The sequence below is a fragment of the Felis catus genome, chromosome C2 (assembly GCF_018350175.1).
Source record: "Felis catus isolate Fca126 chromosome C2, F.catus_Fca126_mat1.0, whole genome shotgun sequence".
NCBI lineage: Eukaryota > Metazoa > Chordata > Mammalia > Carnivora > Felidae > Felis > Felis catus.
Genome location: NC_058376.1, coordinates 65,099,070 through 65,123,506, shown reverse-complemented (window position 1 = coordinate 65,123,506; position 24,437 = coordinate 65,099,070). Strand labels below are relative to the sequence as shown.

The window sequence follows — 24,437 nt, the reverse complement described above, 5'->3', positions numbered from 1 at the left end:
ATTAGGAGATTTTTTAAAAAGTATAATTATTAGAAATGACATTCAGGTATTAAAAAAAAAAGTAGGATTTGTGCTTGATTGTTCAAACAGAAACTTAATTCATTGTAATGCAACCACATAATTACACTGAGTCAGCAGTTAAACAGTATAAAGAATCAATTCTTTAATGTTGAAATAGAAATTAAACAACAGGTTCAGCTTACAAAAATAGTAGTAGATGATCATCTCAGTTATGAATGCTGGGCAGGTCCTCTCAAACCAGACTATATTAAGGCCTTTTGCATTTAAATACCAGTTCTACTGGTTACACATTCCATGCAATGTGGATACTCTTCAGGGGATAAAGGTAATGAGGAAGTGTGATTCTGCCTCTCCCATAGGTATGCACATAGTAGTATAACATGTTTGAATTTTGCTGTAGGTTAAAAATCAGAAGAGAGGTATCCCTAGGATTAGATTAAATCACATCCACTAATGGCAGAAAGTAACAGGCGGGGTCAAATAGGAAAATAGTAAAAATATGTTGGAGGTATTAAGAAACAAGAAAAAAGAGATTACAATAATCACCTTCCATGAAGAGAGAAAAAAAGTGCTGCTAAAAATTATTTTCCACACATTTTCTGATTGCAAATTTTATACACAGTTTGGAGACATGATTGATTTGTATGCTTTATGAGAACTACATATAAATTGCTAATATTCTTTTTTTGATCTTCTTTGGGATTTGTGAACTTGTTATTATGCAGTGCTTTAGAGGAATGAGTATTGAAATATCAATGCACGGATAAGTATTACATGTATATATTTTGCATGATTAGCCTGAGGTATCTGTAACTTATGTGAATTTTTGAAGTGGATAGCTTATAGATTTTACTTAAAAATTAAGAACATATTTAGGCAGAATCACTACCAATGACCATTCAAAAATCATTTTTCAGAGTGAGAAACAGAACATAGTGTTGATACTGAGGGTTGTAAACAATGTTGAGGAGAAATTCATTCTTCGTAGGTTTCACATTTGTCTCTGTTTTCTATCATTTCCTGTACCTGAGGAGAATGAAAAAGAATTTTTTTCTACTTGCAATTTTGGACCACTTGGAATTACTGTTATCTTGTGATGTTAAAATACATAGAAATTTAAACTACAAAAGTCCTTCTACTGACCAAGACAAATAATTTAGACTTTGATAAATCAAGAATACCTGTTGCAATTTTTAGGGGAACTAATAAAATATTAAAAAGAATTATTATGACAGTGACTCTATTCTGTTTGATACTGTAATTATAGGTACATATCATATACATTTGCCAAAACCTATAGAATTCACAACACGAAGAGAGAATCCTAACATAAACCACGGACGTCAGTTAATAATAATGTATCAGTATTGGCTCATCACTATAAGAAGTGTAGCACACTAATTCAAGGTATCAATAATAGGGGAAATTAGAGGTAGAAAATTGGGAAAGGAGAAGGGAGTAAATGAGAACTCACTGTACTTTCTTAATTTTTTTTCTAATATTTATCTATTATTGAGAGACAGAGAGAGACAGTGCATGAGCAGGGGAGAGGCAGAGAGAGGAGGAGACACAGAATCCGAAGCAGGCTCCAGGCTCTGAGCCATCAGCACAGAGCCCAGTGCGGGGCTCAAACTCACAAACTGCAAGATCATGACCCGAGCCGAAGTCAGATGCTCAACCGACAGAGCCACCCAGGCGCCCCAAGAACTCACTGTACTTTCTGATCATTTTTTCTGCAAACCTAAAAACTGCTCTAAAAATATAAAGTCTATTAATTTTTTGAAATCATCATACTGGGAAACAACAAAAAAATTAAGAGTGTATAACTTCTAAACTAATAGAAAAAATGGAGTGATAAAAGAAGGCAAAAGTAGAGGAAAAGAAATAGAACAGGTAGAACTAATAGACAGCATATGGTTGGACAATAGGTGTAAATCCACATGTATTTTTAATAACATCAAATATATGAGCTAAATTAAAAGCTTGTCAGATTTAAATAATGATAAAAATTTTAAAAGCATCTAAAACTTAAGGACAGTCAGTTCAAAGTAATAAGGATGGAAAAATCCATGTCATTTAAACATTGACTCTGAGCCAAGAAGTCAAAGTTCATTATATCTCTTAATGAAAGGTAGTTCAATTTACTGGAAAGATATAAGAATTCTAATTCATATGTATCTCATAACATAATCTTAACTACATACAAATAGCATAAATTAACAGAACTATAGGAGACAGGCAAATCGACAGTCACATTGGAAGACATGAACAACGTATTTAGCAAACTTGGTCAAATCGATATATTTAAAACACTTTCTAATAATTTCAGAATAAGTTTTTTTCAATTCTAAGTAATTCATTAAAAGTTAAACATATGTTGCATCATAAAGCCAATCAATACATTTCAAATATTTGAAATCTTGTTTTATGAGTGAAATGCTATTGGCTTAGAAGTCATTAGTCAAAGGGAAATTAGAAAATCCAATATTTAAAATTTATATAAATAATGTCTCTAACCCCATGAGTTGAAGAAGAAACATAATGAAAATTAGAAACTATTCTGAAGTAAATAAGTGAAAATACCACGTAAACTTACATGATAAAACCTTAAATGCATATGTTTTATACAAAAAAGTAAGATCTGCTTCCTATATGCAAGAGTAAGCATTCAAAAATGAATCCTGCAGGGGCAACTAGTGGCTCAGTCAGTTAAACACCCGACTCTTGATTTCAGCTCAGTTCACGGTCTCACACTTCATGAGATCGAGCCCTGTTTCGGGCTCTGAGCTCACAGCACGGAGCCTGCTTGTGATTCTTTCTCTTCTAGTCTCTGCTCCTCCCCCACTCACACTCTCTGTCTCTCTTTCAAAATAAATAAACTTAAAAAAATGAATCCTGCAAATAACAGCTATGTACTATGAATTAAAATCAATTAATGTGATACACCACATTCACAACATAAAGGATAAAAATCACATGATTGTGTTAATAGATCCAGAAAAGGCATTTGACAAAATTTAGCACCCTCTCATGACAAAAACTTTAAGAAAGCAGTAATAGAAGGAAGTTACCTCAACATAATAAAGGCCATCTATGAAAGGCCCATAGCCAACATCATACTTAGTGGTGATAAAATCTTTTCCTCTAAGATCAGGAGCAAGGCAAAAATACCCACTCTTACCACTTGAACATAGTACTGGAAGTCATAGTCTGAGCAATTAGGCAAGACAAAGAAATAAAAGGCAACCAAATCAAAAAGGAAGAAATCATCTTTTCCACTTAAAATGGGTTGTATATTCTAGGTTTTCTGTAAGTAGAATTATTTTATTTTATTCCTAAGTGTTTATTTTGAGAGAGCACATGAGTGAGTTGGGGGGGGGGTGCAGGAGAGAGAGTGGGAGAGAGAGAGAGAATCCCAAGCAGGCTCAGCACTGTCAGTGCAGAACCCAACATGAGGTTGGTTCTCACAAACCATATGATCATGACCTGAGCTAATATCAAGAGTTGGACACTTAACCAACTGAGCCACCCAAGCATCCAGGTAAGTAGAATAATTTTGGGTTGTAGTCTATTATGAATACTATGTTGTGTAGACTGAGTTCCACCATATTCTTCTGATAAATGTTGAAGTAGAAAAAAAGAATTCTAAAATTCTTATAGAACCACAAAAGACCTTGAATAGCCAAATTAAGCTGGAGAAAAAAGAACAAAGATGGAGGCATCACACTTCTTTATTCCAAAATATATTACAAAGCTATAGTAATCAAAACAATATGGTACAGTATAAACACAGATATATAGGTCAGTAGAAAACAGAATAGAGATCCCAGAAATAAATCCATACATATACAGTCAACTGATCTTCAACAGGGTGCCAAAGATACACAAGAGGGAAAGGAATCTTTTTGCAACAAATGGTGCTGGGAAAACAGGAAAGAATGAAATTGGATCCTTAATAAAAATCATCAAAATGGGTTAAAGACTTACACATAAGATCTGAAACTGTAAGATTCCTAGAAAATAACATAGAGGGAAAACTTCATGACATTGGTCTTGGCAATTATCTCATGGATATGACACCCAAAGCACATACAACAAAATTAAATAGGTGGGACTACACCAAATTAAAATTCTTCCACATAGTAAAAGAAACAATCAATCTCCCACCTACAGAATGGGAGAAAATATTTGTAAATCATATAGGAAGTTTATTTCCCAAATATATATTGTAATTCCTACCATTCAATAGTAAAACAAAAAACAAAAACCCTAATAACATACTTTAAAAATGGACCCAGGACTTCAGTGGACATCTCTGCAAAGAAGACATACAAATGACCAACAGGTATATGAAAAAATGCTCAATGTCACTAATTATCAGGGAAATGCAAATCAACAACCACCATGAGACATTATTGCACACTAGTTGGGATAACTATTACCAAAACAACAAAGACAATAAATGTGGAGAAATTGGAGCCTTTCCTGCTATTGGTGGAATGCAAAAATTGTGTAGCCACTATGGAAAACAGTATGGAGATTCCTCAAAAAATTAAAAATAGAACTACCACTTCTGGGATTGCTCTATTTATCCAACAGAATTGAAATCAGGATCTTGAAGAGATATGATCATTGGAGCACTGTTTTCATAATAGCCAAGATGTGTAAATAATATAAATGTCAATCAACAGATAAATGGATAAAGACAATGTGGTACATACACGTAATAAAATTCTAGTCAGTCTCAAAAAAGAAGAAAATTCTGCAATATGTGACAACATGGATGAATGAGGACATTATGCTAATTAAAATAACCCACTCACAGAAAGACAAATACTGCATCATTCCACTACATGAGGTATCTAAAGTGCAAAGTCATAGAATCAAAGAGTGGAATGATGGTTGTCAGGAGCTTGGGGCAGGGGAAAATGGGGAGTTACTAATTAATGGGCATAAAGTTTCAGTTAAGCAAGAGGAATAAACTGTAGAGATTTCCTATACAAAATTATACCTATGGTCAACAATAATGTGTGGTACACTTAATAATTTTTTAAGAGGGTAGATCTCATGTTAAAAGTCATTATCACAAAAAAATTTTATTTTTTTTGGAAAACAAATGGAAAAGACAATCAACAGATGCCAACTCCAAGATGATCCAATGTTGAGGTTGTCAGATAAGTGTTTTTAAAGCACCTATTATAACTGTGTTCAGTTAAGTAAAGTCAAACATACTGGAAATCAAAGAAAATATAAAATATCACAGAAAATAAATACAAAATACAGAAAACTGAAAAGATATTTTAGAACTGAAAAATAAAAAATTCACTGGATGGGCTTAAGAGCAGAATATAGATGACAGAAGAGCCAGTGAACTTGAAAATGGAGCCAAGGAGTTATTTGATCTGGAGAGCAAGAAAAGTTAAAAGAAATGAGCAGACTTTAGGGATCTGTGGGATAATATTAAAAGGTCTAATATAAGGTTAATTTGAGTATCAAAAAGAGAAGAGGAAAAGAGACAGAGTACGGGGCAGGAAAATACCTGCCCGAGCCAACTTCCAAAACTTGGTGAAAGGTGTAAATTTATAAGATTTAAGCAGCTCAGGGATGCCTGGGTGGCTCCGTCAGTTAAGCATCCAACTCTTCGTTTCAGCTCAGGTCATAGTCTTGTGATTCATGAATTCGAGCCCCACATTGGGCTCTGCACTGGTAATGTGGAGCCTGCTTGGGATTCTCTGTCTCCTTCTCTCCCTGTCTCTCCCTGTCTCTCCCTGGCTTGTGCTGTCTGTCTCTCACTTTCTCTCTCTCTCTCTCTCTGTCTCTCAATAAATAAATTTAAAAACACCTTAAAAAAAGATTCAAGCAGCTGAGCTAACTCCCAGAATTATGAATTCCAATGAACATCATGATAAAACCTCTGGAAACTAAAGAAAATGACAAGATTGTGAAGGCAGCCAGAGAAAAATGGGACACTATATACAGGGGAACAACAATTTGGACGACTGTGGATTTCTCCTCTGAAACTATGAAGGCCAGAAAGTGATGAAACTACATTTTTAAGAGCTGGACAAGTCAATTCAGAAATCTATATCCAGCAAAAATGTTCTACAAGAATGTGTGATAGATTTTCAGATAAAGGAAAACCAAGAGTGTTCTCTGCCAGCAGCAAGCAAAAGAGGCTGAAAGAAGTTTTTCAGGTTGAAATGAAATAATTTCAGAGAGAAACATGGAAATTCACAAATGAGTGAAAAACATTAGAAATAGCAATTATCTGGATAAATGTAAAAGATTACTTTTTTTGTCCCTCTCTCTATGTGTATACATATATACACACATATATATGTATGTGTGTGTGTGTGTGTGTGTGTGTGTATATATATATATATATATATATATATGTATATATACTGTGAAAGGTTAGGGATATATATTGTAATTCCTAGAGCGATCACTAAAAAATAATAGGAGGTATAGCTAAAGCCAATACATAAATTAAAGTAGAATACTAAATTTATTCAAATAATCCAAGAGAAGGCAATAAAAGAGGAACAGAAGAATAAGACATAAAAAGAAAACAAATAAAATGAGAGCTCTAAATTCAACCATATTGATAATTAGGTTAAACACTGATGGTTTAAACCAGGAGGTGGCAAACTTTTTCTGAAAAGAGCTGAATAATACACATTTTAGCATTGCAGTACACAAAATATCTGTTGCTGCTGCTGAATTCACCTCCCCCTTCCCCTTCTTTCATTTACTTCTCTTCTCTTTTTCTTCTCCCCCTCTTCTCCTCCTTCTTCAACTACTTTATTTAAAAAAAAATAAAAAAAATTTTTTTGAATGTTTATTTTTGAGAGAGAGAGAGAGAGAGAGAGAGAGAGAGAGAGAGAGAGAGAGAATGAGTGGGGGAGGGGCAGAGAGAGAGAGGGAGACACAGAATCTGAAGCAGGCTCCAGGCTCTGAGCTGTCAGCACAGAGCCCGACACGGCGTTTGAACTCACAAACCGTGAGATCATGACCAGAGCCAAAGTTGGACGCTCAACCGACTGAGCCACCCAGGCGCTCCATTTAAAAATATTTTTTAAACATTTATTCATTTTTGAGAGACAGAGAGAGACAGACTGTGAGCAGGGGAGGAGCAGACAGAGAGCGGGAGACACAGAATCCAAAGCAGGCTCTAGGCTCTGAGCTGTCAGCACAGAGCCCAACGTGGGACTCAAACTCACGAATGGAGAGACCATGACCTGAGGTGAAGTTGGACGCTTAACCAACTGAGCCACCCAGATGCCCTAATTTAACCACTTTAAAAGGGCAAATTCTTTCGTAGCTTTTGGGCCATTTAAAAACAGGTAGCCCACAGTTTGCCTACCCTTGTTCTAAGTGGTTCAGTTAAAAAGTAGATATTATCATAAAAGATAAGAAAGACCCAACTATACGGTACTTACAAGAGACACAATTTATTTATTTATTTATTTATTTATTTATTTATTTATTTATTTTTAATTTTTTTTTCAACGTTTATTTATTTTTGGGACAGAGAGAGACAGAGCATGAACGGGGAAGGGGCAGAGAGAGAGGGAGACACAGAATCGGAAACAGGCTCCAGGCTCCGAGCCATCAGCCCAGAGCCCGACGCGGGGCTCGAACTCACGAACCGCGAGATCGTGACCTGGCTGAAGTCGGACGCTTAACCGACTGTGCCACTCAGGCACCCCAAGAGACACAATTTAAATATAAAGCATTGTTAGATTGCAAGTAAATGGATGAAAAAATATATACCAAGTAAACCGTAAGGCTGGGCTGGCTATATTAATATGAGGGAAAATAAACTTCAGTAAATAAACTTTAAGGCAAAGAATATAACCAAGGAGAAAGATAGACATTTCATAACGATAAAAGAGTCAGTTAATCAGAAAGACATAATAATCATAAATGTGCATGTACCTTACAGTTTTCAGAAAATTTCCTGGCCTTAGTGTGTAGGAAAAGAGAACCCAACAGGAACCCTGCAGACCCTTGAGTTGAGATGATGGAGCTGAAATCCTAGGGAAATCAAGACAGTTATGGCCACAGGGCAGAGTGCCAGAGAGGAGAGAATGGTACAGAAAGAACTCTGGAAATCTGCAGAAGGTCCCCTTGCAGTAATCCCTTGCATATAGATCAGTGCATGTATATGAGAAGACTACCAGAGGCCATGGAAAGAACCAAGCCAGGAATAGTGCCTATTACCACCAGTCAAACTAGAAAACCTCATGATTCATGGGGCATTGGGTGAAATACTCAAAAGGGTCTTGTCTCAGTAGTGGGCACTAATTAGCCCTAGACTGAAAACTGATCTGCTCCACTCTAAAAAAAAATCTTAAAAGCAAAATCTGAAAAGACCAAGCTTTTTCCAAGTTAATTAGCTAGGCCCCAGAATAAAGTCCAAGAACATTTACAGGAAAACAACGACAAAAATCCAGCACCCAGAAAGGCAAAATTCATAATTATCTTACACCAATCAAAAATTACCAGGCTATACCTACAACTAATACAATATCATGAGGCAATTATATCTCAATAAAAAATTTGCTAGGCATATAAAGAAGCAGGAAAATAAAAACAGTTATCATAACTGCATTCTCTGTTTAAAAAGTAAAGTAGAGGGGCGCCTAGGTGGCTCAGTCAGTTGAGTGTCCAAATTTGGCTCAGGTCATGATCTCACGGCTTGTGAGTTTGAGCCCTGCGTCAGGCTCTGTGTTGACGGTTTAGAGCATGGAGCCTGCTTCAGATTCTGTGTCTATCTCTCTGCCCTTCCCCCTTGTGCTCTTTCTCTGTCTTTCTCTCTCAAAATAAACATTAAAAAAAAAAAAAAGTAAAGTAGAGATATCAACACTCTAGAAAAGACACCAACTAAACTCCTAGGGATGAAACTACAACACTTATAATGTATGTAGTGAAAAATATACTGGCATTTTATTATTAATGGTACTTTAGACTGCAGAAGATTAGTAAACCTGAAGACACAGTGATAGAAAGTATCTAAAATGATACAAAGGGAAAAATTTTTTAATAAACAGAGAATGAACTTCAAGTGACCCATTATATGTATAATTGGAGTTCCTAGAGGAGGAGGCAGGGACAGAAAAATGTTTGAAGAAATAGTGGCTGAAAATTTTCCAGATAGAATGAAAACCATGAGGCCACAATTCCTAAAAGTTCAAAGGACCACAGCACAAGATACATGAAGAAAACTGCAACAGTGTCACTTTAAATGAGAGTATAAACTGATCAGAGTACTTTGGTGAACCTTTTGGCAGCCATCTTTTTTTTTTTTTTTTTTTTTTTTATTGCTCTGAGGAGAGCTTTCATTTTTTTTTATTTATTTTTTTCAATATATGAAATTTATTGTCAAATTGGTTTCCATACAACACCCAGTGCTCATCCCAAAAGGTGCCCTCCTAAATGCCCATCACCCAACCTCCCCTCCCTCCCACCCCCATCAACCCTCAGTTCTCAGTTTTTAAGAGTCTCTTATGCTTTGGCTCTCTCCCACTCTAACCTCATTTTTTTCCCCTTCCCCTCCCCCATGGGTTTCTGTTAAGTTTCTCAGGATCCACATAAGAGTGAAACCATATGGTATCTGTCTTTCTCTGTATGGTTTATTTCACTCAGCATCACACTCTCCAGTTCCATCCACGTTGCTACAAAGGGCCATATTTCATTCTTTCTCATTGCCATGTAGTACTCCACTGTGTATATAAACCACAATTTCTTTATCCATTCATCAGTTGATGGACATTTAGGCTCTTTCCATAATTTGGTTATTGTTGAGAGTGCTGCTGTAAACATTGGGGTACAAGTGCCCCTATGCATCAGTACTCCTGTATCCCTTGGGTAAATTCCTAGCAGTGCTATTGCTGGGTCATAGGGTAGGTCTATTTTTAATTTTCTGAGGAACCTCCACACTGTTTTCCAGAGTGGCTGCACCAGTTTGCATTCCCACCAACAGTGCAAGAGGGTTCCCATTTCTCCACATCCTCTCCAGCATCTATAGTCTCCTGATTTGTTCATTTTGGCCACTCTGACTGGGCAGCCATCTTTTAAAGCTGAACTTATGTCAATACCCTAGGACTTAGTAGTCCCATTTCTAGGTGTGAACCCAGTAGAAATGAATGTACATGTGCACCAAGAAATAAGTACACAAATGTTCACTGCAGCATTGTTCATCACAACCAAAACTCTAACTCAGAATAGAAACTACAGAAATTAGGGGCACCTGGGTGGCTCAGTCGGTTAAGTGGCTGACTTCGGCTCAGGTCATGATCTCGCGGTCCGTGAGTTTGATCCCCACGTCGGGCTCTGTGCTGATAGCTCAGAGCCTGGAGCCTGCTTCTGTTTCTGTGTCTCCCTCTCTCTCTGCCCCTCCCCCATTTGCGCTCTGTCTCTCTCTGCCTTTCAAAACTGAATAAATGTTAAAAATAAAAAATAAAAAAAAAAAGAAACTACAGAAATGAAAAGGAATGAATATGCATAAGATGAATGAATCTCATAAACATACTGTTGATCAAAAGAAGCCAGCCACCAAATAGTACATAATATTTAATTTCATTTACACAAAAATCTAAAAAAGCCAAACTAATCTAGAAGTCAGAATAGTGGTTATTTTATAGAAGAGAAAGGGTAGTGATTAGAATCAGGTGCCACATGGGATTCTGAGGAGCTGGTAACGTTCTATCTCTTGACTTGACTGGTGGTTTCATGGGTTTAGCCAATTAGTGATAATTAGTCAAGATGTACAGTTTTGATCTGTGTAATTTTCTGCACGTATGCTTGAAAAGTTTTTTAAATGAAAATAGATATAGTTTACTACATTACCAAAGTAAGGGAGAAAAATCACGCAGTCATCACAATAGATATAGAAAAATAATTTGATAAAACTTAATGATTCATGATGAAAAACTCTCAGAAAACAGACTAGATGAGAACTTCCTTAATATGATTAATAGTATCTATAAAACGGAGCAAACATCATACTTAATAGTTAAAAAGGGAAAACTTTCTTAAAACAAGATCAAGAGCAAGCAAGGTGAACCACTGTACCTACTTCAATTCAATACTGATTCTACTGGAGATCCCTAACTAGTGTACTATATCAGTCAGTGTCCCGACAGGAAATAGATGGCACATTCAAAATAGAAGAATTAGGGGCGCCTGGGTGCCTCAGTCAGTTGAGCATCTGACTTCGGCCCAGGTCTTGATCTCATGGCTTGTGAGTTTGAGCCCTGCGTCAGGCTCTGTGCTGACAGCTCAGCCTGGAGCCTGCTTCAGATTCTGTGTCTCCCTCCGTCTCTGCTCCTCCCCTGCTCACTCTCTGTCTCGCTCTCTCTCAAAAAGGTAAATAAACATTGAAAAAAAAAAGAAGAATTCAATGAAGATTCATCCAGAAAGGGTTTATTTAAAAGAATTAGGCATAGGGGAGTCACAGGAGATAACACAATAACCCAAAACCAGTAAAAGTGGAGCTAACCTCTTAACCTCGAAGGTCAGAAGAGAGGACATTACTGGAATTCAGAAACAAAGAATCATGTAAAAAGATGCCTTGAGAGGAGCAGTGACCTCCAGACAACTCAAGACAAATCATAAGGGAAAAGGCCAGGGAAATAAACCTGATTTCACCTTCTTTCCTGCTTCCAATCTTCCTCTAGGTTTCCCATTGGGTTAACCCAGCCGGAAGTCAGAAGGAATGAGAGAGCCTGTTGATCTAGTCCATATGGATTAGCTGCTTTGTACAACAGAAAAGAGAAAAAGGTAGATCTGAAGGGACAAAGAGAAGATACACAATACATGCAGTAAGACGAGGAAAAAAGGATAAAGATTGGAAAGATCAAATAAAACTGTCACTATTTGTAAATTATATGACTATATATGGAAACACCCAAAGTATCTACAAATACATGTTTAGAATTAATAATTTGAGTTTAGAAAGGTTGCTGGATATAAGCTCAACCAAAAAATTGGCTGTATATCTATATGCCAGGAATTAGAACATGAAATTTTTAAAAAATTCTATTTCCAATAACATCAAAATTATAAAATACCTACAAATAAGTCTATCAAAAATATATAAAACCTTTGTGCAAAGAAATATACTGAGACAAGTTAAAGACATAAATAAATGGAGAGGATAAAGGACTGGAAACACTCATCATATTCCTTCTTCCCCAACTGATCTACAGATTCAATGAAACCCTAGTAAAAATCCCCCCAGTGTGTGCTTCTGATTGTGTATGTGTGTATGACTTGACAAACAATTGTAAATATTGATATGGGAATGGACAGGCCTAAGAATATCCAAGATATTTTTAAAGAAAAATAAGATATGAGGACTTGTTCTGACAGACATTATGACTTATTTTAAGGCATATGAATTAAGACAATCTTGTATGGAGCAAGGATAGACAAATATACCATCAGAATCAAATAAAAAGCAGTATGGGACATGTGGTCTTTTACATAAAAGGTGCTGGGTCAACTGGATGTCTGCTTAGAACAGAAAATGAAACTTGACCCCTCCTCACAGCCTACACAAAATCAATCCCAAATTGACTGGAGATCAATGTCAAAGACAAAATAAACAAAATTTAACTCCTCCACCCTGCCAAAGAAATTCCACAAACTTCTGAGATAATATAAGGGGCTATGGTCAGGAGTTTGGACTAAGGAGACACTTCTAAAACAGGACAGCAGAAGTGATAATCATAAATTTAAAAGGTTGTTAAGGTTGACTATATCAAAATTAAGAATTTCTGTTTATCAAAGGATACCTTTAGGAGATAAAAAGGGAAGGCATAAAGTGGGAGAAGAAACATGCAACAAACACAACAAAGGGTGTATGATTTTCTAGAATACATATAAAACAGTTTTAAATGAGTAAGAAAAAGACAAAAAATGCCATAGAAAAAGAAGTTATTTCCAAATGGCCAATAGACAAATGACAAGGTATGCAACCGCCTTAGTAATCAGGAAAAAGCAGATCAAAGTTGCAGGATTACTATTTACCCATCAAAACAGCTAACGCTAAAAAGACATTAGCATTCAACGCTTTGAAAGTGCTCCCTTCATGGGGTACCTGGGTGGCTCAGTCGGTTGAGCATCTGACTTTAGCTCAGGTCATGATCTCACAGCTTGTGGGTTCAAGCCCTGCATCAGGCTCTGTGCTGACTGCTTGCTCACAGCTTGGAGCCTGCTTCAGATTCTGTGTCTCCTTGTCTCTCTGCCCCTCCCCCACTCACGCTTTGTCTCACTCTGTTTCTCAAAAATAAATAAATGTAAAAAAAAATTTTTTAAGTGCTCCCTTCATGATAATCTAGTGAGTTGTACATGTTTTGTTTTGTACATGTGTATGTGTGCTATCTTTATTGTAATAAATAGAATTAAAACATTGTTCTTTTTCTCCTGTTCCATACCTGGTACAGCATAAAACTCAGGGGGTCCTCTGGCTTTTCATAGACTAAGTTTTCAGTGATCTGCTGAGAAAGAGCATGAGGCATGGCATTATGGTTCTGAACTAAAGTAATGTGGTTAGGTTATATGTGAAGAAATCTCATGCACTGACCTAGTGTGCACCATAGCCTTTTAAAGAAATTCATGTATCTCTACAAAGTGACAAATTACTTTCTTACTACTCATAAAATCAGGCAAATTATGGTAAAATTTAGAGGAATAAAAAATTAGCAATAATAGCAATGGATACTTTTCTAGTTCCAAGATCAAACAGGTACTGAGACAGTTTTGGACAAAGTTTTTGTTTTGAGAATTCTGATTTTGCTAGACTGAGAAATTAGTGAATTAATCCCTTTATTTAAAAGAAGAGCCTTTTGAATAAATTGAAAACACTATATATCTTTACATAGAAACTTCCCTGTGAGCCATCTGATTCTAAAAGGTGAAAAAGATATTTAGTGTTTGTAATGATAAATGAGAAAACACATACAAAACTTCAGAAATTCACTTTCATACTTTGTTGTTGTTTAATAACCCAAAACATCAGAATAAAGTATAAGCAGAATTCTCATTTGCAGGGAATAACAGTGGGGCAAGTTCCAGGTATAAAATAGTTAACATCTGTTAAATGCACCATGCCAATTATGTATTTCATATATGTTTCTATTGAGCACATATTTGATAACTAATTTTTCTTACAATAACGTTGCATTCACAAGTATTATTTTTCCTTGGCAGATGAAGAAAATTATAGAATAATTTGAATTGTACTTTCTTCAACAGCTTTCCTCCTTCAGTTTAATAATTAGTAGTTGTTCGATTAAAACCAGAAAACCCAGCCATTAGCACTCTCCCACAAAAGGACATTTTAAGAAAGAAAAGGCATAGAGCAGGGTTAATGAAGTAAAATCACTCACCTCTGTTTTATATGGGGAAATTGAGATTCACTGTTTATTAATTTTCTCCAAATCACAAAGATGAGAAGTGGCAAAGTTAGGTTGAAGCTTTGGGCTAACAGATGGCATAATTTGTGCTCTTGCTTCCATACCCTACTTCTTTAAACTTAAGTTTCTCCAGTAAAGTGGATTTTTTTTTTCTGGTTTAAATGTTTTCATTTGAGATGGGCCAGTCTTACTTTCCACCTTTCTAACCACAAAGTTACTACACGTGCACATTTTAATATACACACATGTGCCTCGTTGGTTAATAATATTAACATAAAAATAAATACGGCAGGCAAACAAAAACAAAAACCCACCAAAACCCAAAAATGTTATAAATGTGATAATCTCTTATAATTCTATATTGGCCATGGAAATGTCATAGTTTAAAAGAGGCTCCAGCCCCATCTCTGGAGGTCAATAAGATTTGTAATTTCAAGAATTAAAAGCAACTTTTCACTACTTCTTTTCCCCCCCTAAAGAATGCAGGTTTTTAGATGGTCACAGGTTGGCATCTTTTGAAAGTATTACATACCTGGCTGAAAAAGCTTTTTTTCTCTCAATTGCCAATATTTTGTCCTTCCTTCCCAGTCTGACTCAAACTTTAACCCTTGGCCATGTTTTTCCATAACAACTAACCTGCCTGATCTCTAATCCCTCTAAAGGACTTTACATCATGGTAAATAGCATTCTTTGGTGTTTATCATTTACTACTTTTGGTTGAATACATCTTAGTGCATTTACTGACTTCTCAATGAGATTATATCCCTTTTATAAACAAAGGCCATTCTTGTACCTCTAAAATCCAGGTCCAAGTTTGTTTTTTACATTGTAATTACTATAAAACTCGCTCTTAAAGAAAGGGATTGAGAGATTTACCTGGAATATTTGCAGAATGTGGTGGTTCTCCATGTATCGTAGTGCAACCTGATAAGGATCTTCGTATACGATAGGAGGGAATTGTCTCCTAGAAGTCTGACTGTATCCAAGAGGCCTCTTTCCTTCTTGGTATTCTGGAATATCATCCTGCAATAGAAATATACCCTCCACCCCCACCCCCAGAGAGTCTTTAATAAATGGAAAAGCCCCAGGAAGCTTTGTTGTTATTGTTGCTGTTTATCTTTGGAATCTGGTGTTATGGAACCTGGACACCAAGAATTGGAGATAAGATACATTATGATGACAAACCTGGCTGATCCTCCTAACAATATAATGCACCTCAAGTCCTGGGAAATACCTAAGGTATCTCCAATCTACTTCAAATACTTTTCCCTTCACAAGGACCTCCAATTGACTCCAAATTCCTTTTCTTTGGTAGAAGCCCAGAGAAGGGAAATGACTTAGCGCCCCACAGTAAGCAGCAGAACCAAGACTCATGAATCCTGGTTCACTGATCCTTCCTGAATGGTCTTCCAGTAGCAGAAGACGCAACCCATCTATTTCCCACCCTTCTCCTGCCCTTCCTGAATAAACCATGATGTGTAGGTTTATTCCTCATCTTTGATCCAACATGCACCCTCATCCTGTCCTGCCCCCATACCACCACACTAGGCCCCTGGCTTGGCCTCCAATTTCCCAGGTGGTATCAAATGCCCCTTTAACCTACAGGCTTGGTTTCTGTGGCTTTAGTTTTTTCTTGACCGATGGTATAGTCCAGCTTGGATGAGATACAGGGAAATCTCTGGGAATAGGCTTGGTCTTTTGCTTGGAAGTTACTGGTGAATCTGGTATTAAATGAGTCAAACGCTTGCAGATCAGTTACACTTTCTGTGTCAGTTTCAGTTGAAACTGGGGAACTGTCCTGGTCTATTCCTCTGGCCTCAAATTTGCAGGGTTCTACTCTGAATTCAGCTTCTTTGGACTCCTTATTGCCACCAGATTGGGTAAATATTCTGTCATCATACTGGCCAGGTGCTCCATAGTCAGCCAGATAGTCTTCTCTGGGGTAATTCTCTTCATCCATTAAGTGGTCAACCTTGTAATAGTCACTGGAGTCAGTCTTGTCCACTGTAAGGTGATCGGCGTTACTTTCAGCCTGGTCAGCAGTTTGCTGTTCAGCTAGTTCAATAGCTTCCTCGCATACTTCGTGGTGAGTCTTTATAGACGTTCTGGAGTCAACCTGGTTAGACGGTATATAGCCAATCGGTTCAGAAGTTCTTTGTTTAACCAGGCCACACAATCTGCTGTCAATCTGTTCAGAAGTTCTTTGTTCAGCTTGGCTGGACATTCTGGGGTCAATCTGTCCAGAGGCTCTTGGTTCGGATGAGACAGACAATCTATGGTTAATCTGTTCAGAAGTTCTTTGGTCAGACTGGTTAGACACCCTACTGTCAATCTGCTCAGAAGAACTTCCTTCAGTCTGGTTGGACATTCTGCGGTCAATCTGTCCATCAGCTCTTCCTTCAGCCTGGCTGGACCTTCTGCGTTCAATCTGTAGGGAAGTTCTTTGTTCACGCAGAAGAGACATCTGGCTGTCATGATGGGCTTGGCCAGATGTCTTCTCATACATTCTTTGGTCATCCTGATCAAATGCACCACCCTGAGCAACATCAGCACGGTTGTATGTTCTGAGATCGGCCTGGTCAGATGTTTGGCCACCAGTGGGTTCATATACTTTATGGTCAGTCTGTCCAGACACTCTTTGGGCAGCCTGCTCAGCCCTTCTGTGATCATTCTGGTCATCTACCTCTTCTTCATGCTGGTTCTGCCAGTTGTCTTCCTGGTTGTCTGTCCTGCTGTCATCTGGGGACTTGGCTGTGCTTTCAGGTCCCAAGGACTCCGGAGGAGCCTCTTTGAGCGGTTCTTCCATCTTCTGCCCTGCTGGTCTAGGTTGCCAGACGCTGTGGGTCTGGCCGAGCTGGTCGCCTAGGTGACCTTCAGGGGCGCGCACGTCGCTGCTCCAGGGCTTTGTTTGGCCTCGGCGCACAGACTCTTCCGGGTGCGCGGGCGCCGCCCCTGCCCCGGTCTGGGCTGCCTCGGGCCGCCGGTGCCGAGTCCGCTGACTCGCGGTGCGGACACGAGCGCCGGGCGGAAGCCTTCTCCTGAGAAGAGGTGATAACCACACGCGGCAGTCGCCACCGCCCAGCCGCTAAGCTCGGGGCTCTCAATCGGTGCCCCAGAGCGGTACCCGCAGCGTTCGAGTGGAGGTTCCCGGCGGCTGCGTGAAACCCGATCGCCCAGGTACCGCTCCTCTAGTCGCCGGCGACGTGTCAGCGGAGGAAGCGGCGGCCGATCGCGTGGGGGCAGCATACTCCCGGTTGCCGCCCAATCAGATCCTGGTCTTTTCGCAGGTGCTCCTGTAGGGTGTTAGTGCTGGGCACTGTGCTAGCGAATGGTTCTGCTGAATGCTCTTCGTTCGGCTTTAGGCTCTCGTCGGCGTTGTAGTGACGAAGCCAAACGTTGTGTTTTTTCCTATTAAATTCTTAAAACCATTTTTTAATCCTGCCTGTACCAACAGTGCCCGTACCGTTTTCAGTGTACCAGGAAAGAGTTTTGTCCTTCTAACACCCGTGTTGGCAAAGTCAGATGGGTCTTTCCTCACAATACGCGTGTAGAGAGGAGAGGTTTGCTCTCTTCCCCACCTTCACCACCACGCACCTCTGGGCGTTCATTGCTGCAGGATCATCCTCTTCTTTGTCTACAGGGACAGATGAGCAGCTGTTTTCCTCCCCTTTGGGAAGAGCTGTCTTGGCTGTGGAAACTTGGGGCTGTGAAAGCCCCAAGGTATGGTTTTTTGTTTATTTGTTTTGCGGAATTAGACACACATGGCCGGAGGTCTAAAGGGAAGAGAGGAGATCCAGTGAGAAATGGGTTCTAAAATCACCCCCATTTAACTGATTTGTAGCAGAAGGGATTAGGGCCCAGAGTTCCAGAAAGAAAGGGAGTAAGAAAGGGGAGAGGGGATAGGAGGAGCTATACTTAACAAGTGGGGCATTTGCACCTGGTGGTGATGGCCAGAGGGGTCTGGGTTTTGAGATCTGGCCCGTCCTTTTTTTTTTAAATTTTTTTTTTAACGTTTATTTATTTTTGAGACAGAGAGAAACAGAGCATGAACAGGGGAGGGGCAGAGAGAGAGGGAGACACAGAATGGGAAGCAGTCTCCAGGCTCCGAGCCATCGGCCCAGAGCCAGACTCAGGGCTCGAACTCACAGAGCACGAGATGGTGACCTGAGTTGAAGTCGGACGCTTAACCGACTGAGCCACCCAGGCGCCCCTGGCCCCTCCTTTTTGAAATAAGAGTTAAGAATCCACTCCAGGCCAGCATGCCCTCTACTTTCAGGAGTAGGACAGTACAGAGGTGGTAGGTGATGAGACATTTGTCTGACTCTTCAAAGCCTGAAATCACTGAGGCAGACCAACCATTGGTAGTATAATACCTGATAATGCCGTTAGTATGAGTTTAATTGCATTCAGTAATTAGAGATATGCTTAAAATACAAATGCAAATAATTGTGATCAAGATATGAAAGGGAGAGTGGGTACCATTGATGCCACACTTAGGAGTAAAAAGAAGAATCTAGGTATACTGAAGTAATATCATTTATGTAACAATATCTAGAACATAGTAGGTGCTCGAGATGTGTTTGTTGAGTGTAAATATATGAAGGATCTACCTCATTTATTTATTTAAAAGTGTGTGGAGTGGGGCACCTGGGTGGCCCAGTCGGCTAAGCCTTGGACTTCTGCTCAGGTCATGATCTCACAGCTCATGAGTTTGAGCCTGGCATTGTTCCTTCCCTTCCTGTTTCTGTCTCCTCTCTGTCTGCCCCTCCCCAGCTTGTGCTTTCTCTCTGTCTCAAAAAAAAAATAAAAACATTTAAAAAAATGTGTGGAGCAAGTAGACTTTGCATTTGTAGTAAAATAGGTGATAGGCTATGGTTTACAATTTCAAAGGGGTATTGGTTTTGTAGATGTGTTTTTCTATTTATAACTTAAATTTAATCACTGTAGAAAAGTAAGAAAAACAAGCATAAAGAAAAAAATTGAATTCCTCAAACACCCAAAGGATAACCTTTAACATTTTAATGTATATCTTTGTAGAATTTCCCCATGCAAATCTATATATCTAATAGCTATAGTTATGTGTATATTTTACAAAATGGAATCAAACTGTGCAACTGTTACATAAAGTGCATTTTCATTTAATACTGTGGTATAAATGTTCTTCCTTGTCAATAAATGTAATCTAAATTAAAGAACACTGGCTTTTGGAGTCAGACCAAGTTTGTTCTAATTCTGTATCTGTCATTCACTAGATTGTTGAGCTTGGGCAAATCTCATTATTTCTCTGAACCTCAATTTTCTCATCTTCAGATGAAAATGGGAATAGTCTAATAGCTCTCAGAGTTCTTGTGACAACTAAATGAGATAATATATGTAATTAGTTCATATGTGCCTCATAAAGAGTAGCTATTTTAAAATTTATATGTCATCTATTCTATGAATTTATTTTGTTGCTTTTAACAGTGCTGCCTTGACCATCATTATACAGACATTTTACAAGCTTGTCATGTTTTTTTCCTTAAGATGAATTTTTAGTTGTGGAATTGCTTGGCTAAGGAAATGTGCTCATTCTGGTCTTTGGAAAGTACTGTATTTTAAAATGTCCTTCAGAAAAATTGAGCCATTCTATGACTCCACCAGTAATATATGGGAGTGCTATTTCTCTATACCAATGCCAATTCTGTATATATTTTTATTTTTGCCCATCTGATAAGTGAAAAATGGTATCTTGTTTAATTGGTATTCTTTTCATATGCTTAATGGCTATTTGTTTTTGTTTTTGGTAAATGTCCTAGTCATGCCCTTGTCTTTTCCTTATTGATTTGTGAGAACTTCCTGTATATTAAAATTTTAATTCTTTATTATATAAATTGTAAATAAAATTTTCTGTCTTGTTTGCCATCTAGAAGTTTGATATTTTTTTTTATTTTTATGGAGTAAAATTCATTTTTCTCTTTGTAGTTTTTACCTTTGGGTCATGCTTACAAAGACCTTCCCTGTCTCTCAAGATAACATAAATGTTCCCCACCTGTATTTTCTTTTAGTACTTTTCAGTGTGTGTGTATTCTTTTTTACTTCCATAGAGTTAAGTGTACAAAACTTAAGTGTGAAGCTTGATGAATTTTTTTTTAATGTTTATTTTTGAGAGACAGAGACAGAGCACAAGCAGGGGAGTGACAGAAAGAGAGGGAGACACAGAATCCGAAGCAGGCTCCAGGCTCTGAGCTGTCAGCACAGAGCTGGATGTAGGGCTCAAACTCATGAACCGGGAGATCGTGACTTGAGCCGAAGTCAGACACTTAACTGACTGAGCCACCCAGGTGCCCCTGAGATCTTCTTTTTTTAATGTAGGCATTTATAGCTGTAAATTTCTTTCTCAGTAGTTTATTTCCAGCATCCCATATCTTGGTATGTTGCATTTTAGGTTTCATCTGTCTCAAGGTATTTTCATCCATCTCAAAGCATTACATTACTCTTCTAATTTCTTTGTTGACTCATTGGTTTTTTAAAAGTGTGCTGTTTAATTTCCAAATATTTGTGAAATTTTCAGTTTTCCTTCTGTTATTGATTTATAGCTTCATTCCACTGTGTTCAGAAGAGATGCTTTATATGATTTAAAGCTTTTAAAATGTATTAAGACTTGATTTGGGACTTAATATATAGTCTATCTTGGGGAATGTTCCATGAGAAGAATGTATATCTGCTATGGTTTGGTGGAATGTTCTTTATATGTCTGTTAGGTCTAGTTGGTTTATAGTGCTGTTCAAGTCTTATATTTTCTTTTAAAAAATTTTTTTTAAGTTTATTTATTTATTTTGAGAGAGAGAGAGAGAGACAGAGAGAGAGAGAGAGAGAGAGAGAGAGAGAGAGAGAGAGAAAGTATATGCATGAGCACAAGTGCAGGAAGGGACAGAGAGAGAGGAGAGAGAGAATTCCAAGCAGGCTCTGTGTGCTGTCAGTGCAAAGCCTGATGTCGGGATCGAATTCACAAATTTGAGATCAAGAGCTGAACTGAAATCAAGAGTCGGATGCTTAACTGACTCAGCCACCTAGGCGCCCCAGGTCTTGTATTTTCTTATTGATCTTCTGTCTAGATATTTTATCCACTGGACACTTTGTGTCAGTTCTTCAGGTAGCCCTCAGACAAGTCAAAACACAAGCAGAATTCTTTGATAACAGGTGTGCTCTGCTCCCTCTGGAATGAGGGACTATGATCTCATACTTGAACATGGGCTTCTGTCTTCAAAACTGATGCTGAGTTGAGGAGCAGAGCAAGGACAAGTAAAAATGCTGCAGTGGTCTCCTGCTGTTTGTAAGTTGCCCCCTTGATTCAGCATTCACTTGATTGCTATTATCTTTGTCTGTTTTCCAGAGTTCTGAAAAAGTTGACTGAGATTTTTTGCTCATTTTTTTATTGTTTTTGTGGAAGGATGAGCCCCTGGAGCTACCAACTCTATCACTTTTACTGACATCACTCCCTACCTGCCCCCACCCCTTTAAAGTTTTGAAAATGGCAACTTGTATATCCACATCAGATGCTTGGTTTCTTTTGAAGAATTGAAAGTATGTCACTACTGAGCCCATAGTTCCACAGATCAACAATTGCCTGGTGAGTAGCAGTTGCCCAGTTCAGGTAGGAAACTTTCCCTCCTGCCCTTTAATCATTTAAGTTACCTGATTGGTTTCTCCACCCATTTTAATTTTCAATCTCTTTAGTATTACATATTGACTACAAGCCTAGGCCTTGAGCCAGATAAAACTGGATTTGAATGTTGTCCTGACCATTTAAAGACTGTGTGTCCTTAGAAAAGTGATCTGTTCTCTGTGATCTTTAGTGTCTTCATTTGTAAAATGAAGAGAAACATAATTACTCAATTTAGTTATTGAGATAAGTAAATAATATAATATTTATGAAGAATTTAGCCCAGTGCCTAACATGCAGTAAGTAAATAATAGTTGTTATGAGTTTTAATGTAAATTTATTAGAGTCATTTTTTTTTGTTCCTTGGTAATGTTTGGAATTTTTTTCTTATATGTTGAGTATATTTGTTTAAAAATGTTATTCTTATATAATTTGTGAATTTTATTGTTGTGAATTGGATCTTTTTTTCCTACTATATTTTCTTTTTTTTTTTTTTTTCAACGTTTATTTATTTTTGGGACAGAGAGAGAGAGAGCATGAATGGGGGAGGGGTAGAGAGAGAGGGAGACACAGAATCGGAAACAGGCTCCAGGCTCCGAGCCATCAGCCCAGAGCCCGACGCGGGGCTCGAACTCACGGACCGCGAGATCGTGACCTGGCTGAAGTCGGACGCTTAACCGACTGCGCCACCCGGGCGCCCCTCCTACTATATTTTCTAAATGGTTAATGCTAGTATGTAGGAAAGATAATTTTGGTTTCTCTTTTCTCCTGCCATTTTTTAAATTTCCTTATTAGATTAAATAGATTTTCTGATTAGCTTCATTTTTCTTTTTGTGTTTTTAGTTTCATTTTTCTTGATACACATTGTAATGATAATTTCCCCCACCTTTATAATATTTATACTCTAATTCTTTTTTTTTTCTAATATTGACTAGGACTACAAAACAATGTTAAATAATAATGAGGATTACAGATGTCATTTTATTCCTGAATATAATGGGAATGTCCCAGCAAGTGCAATGCTTAATTTTGGTTTCAGATATATACATATATATACATACATATGCATATACGTATATATATATATATATATATATATATATATGTACATGTATAAATATATATGAATATATATAGAACAATTTCTATGATGAAGTTTCTATTTCTATTTTACAAAAAATTTTAACTGGCTTTTGAATTTTATCAAATAATTCATAGAATCTATTGAAATAGTCATATGATTATCTCCATTAACTTATTCATGTAGTTGCATCCATAGATTTTTTTTTAACGTTTGTGTATTTATTTTGAGAGAGAAAGAGCATGAGCAGGGGAAGGGGGGGGGGGCGGGGAGAGAGAATCCTAAGCAGCTCCACACTAAGTGTGGAGCCTGATCCCATGACTGTGAGATGACATGAACCAAAATTAAGAGTGGATGCCTAACCAACTGAGCCACCCAGGTTCCCCACATCCATGGATTTTTAAATGTTAAATCAGTTATCCATTCCTAGAATAAACCTTACTTGGTCATCCTATATTTGTCTTTTAATACAATTCTGAGATCAGTTGCTAATATTTTACTCAGGATGTTTGTATTTTAGTAGTTGATCTATTGTTACCCTTTCTTGTTTTGTATTTGTAGACTTTGGGCATTAGTATTATGCTAGCTTTATAAAATGATTTTAGAAACTTACTATCTTCTTCTGTGTCCTGGGAGAGTTTATATATGAACTATCTGTTCCTCAAGATTTTCCAAAACTCACCTATAAAATCACATGGTCTTTGGGGCACCAGGCTGGCTCAGTCGGTTAAGCGTCCGACTTCAGCTCGGGTCACGATCTCGTGGTCCATGAGTTCCAGGCCGCATCGGGCTCTGGGCTGATGGCTCAGAGCCTGGAGCCTGCTTCCGATTCTGTGTCTCCCTCTCTCTCTGTCCCTCCCCTGTTCATGCTCTCTCTCTGTCTCAAAAATAAATAAACGTTAAAAAAAAAAATTAAAAAAAATAATAAAATAAAATCACATGGTCTGGTTTCTCGGGGTGTGGGGGTTATGTGTGTGGTGTATACAGATCTCTTATAGGTTTTCCAGTTACTGTAGGCTTTCCAGTATTGTATGATTATTGGTCTACTTAAAGTTTTCCCTTATACTTTAAAATTTTTTGATGATTCAACTTAGAAAAATATTGCATTTCCTTTCAAATTTATGATTTATTGAGACTAAGTATTTTCTTAGACTGTTACTTCAATCCCCACATGTTTTTAATTTCCAATATTGAGTCCTCTCTCTTTCTTGATTATATTCAGTTATACTTTATTTCTAGTATGTTTTAATGTTTGTTTAAACAGTCT

The 24,437-nt window shown here is 37.8% G+C and overlaps 3 protein-coding genes across 6 annotated transcripts in view; 1 reads left to right on the top strand and 2 right to left on the bottom strand.

Moving 5' to 3' along the window:
* The window catches only part of UPK1B (uroplakin 1B), a 58,165-nt gene extending 44,678 nt beyond the window's left edge, over nucleotides 1-13,487 (bottom strand). Inside the window, exon 1 of the mRNA XM_045036982.1 lies at nucleotides 13,467-13,487. The gene's annotated coding sequence lies outside the window, so the exon portion shown is untranslated. The remainder of the gene's footprint in view (nucleotides 1-13,466) is intronic.
* Nucleotides 139-17,407, bottom strand: TEX55 (testis expressed 55). Of its 4 annotated transcripts, XM_019839780.2 has the most exons (5): nucleotides 16,051-17,407; nucleotides 15,324-15,470; nucleotides 13,467-13,529; nucleotides 7,963-8,061; nucleotides 139-1,047 (listed from the first exon to the last, which is right to left on the bottom strand). In XM_019839780.2, the coding sequence occupies exons 1-5, from the start codon at nucleotides 17,251-17,253 to the stop codon at nucleotides 997-999; spliced, it is 1,563 nt and encodes a 520-aa protein (XP_019695339.2). In that variant the 5' UTR covers nucleotides 17,254-17,407; the 3' UTR covers nucleotides 139-996. The 4 variants fall into 4 exon arrangements, with proteins under 4 accessions (XP_019695339.2, XP_019695340.2, XP_019695341.2 ...); XM_019839781.2 differs by lacking the exon at nucleotides 7,963-8,061 and having other exon boundaries at nucleotides 15,324-15,488; XM_019839782.2 differs by lacking the exon at nucleotides 7,963-8,061 and having other exon boundaries at nucleotides 13,467-13,526; nucleotides 15,324-15,488.
* An 83-nt stretch (nucleotides 17,408-17,490) lies between these two features.
* Nucleotides 17,491-24,437, top strand: part of IGSF11 (immunoglobulin superfamily member 11) — a 200,230-nt gene continuing 193,283 nt past the window's right edge. Inside the window, exon 1 of the mRNA XM_045036980.1 lies at nucleotides 17,491-17,624. The gene's annotated coding sequence lies outside the window, so the exon portion shown is untranslated. The remainder of the gene's footprint in view (nucleotides 17,625-24,437) is intronic.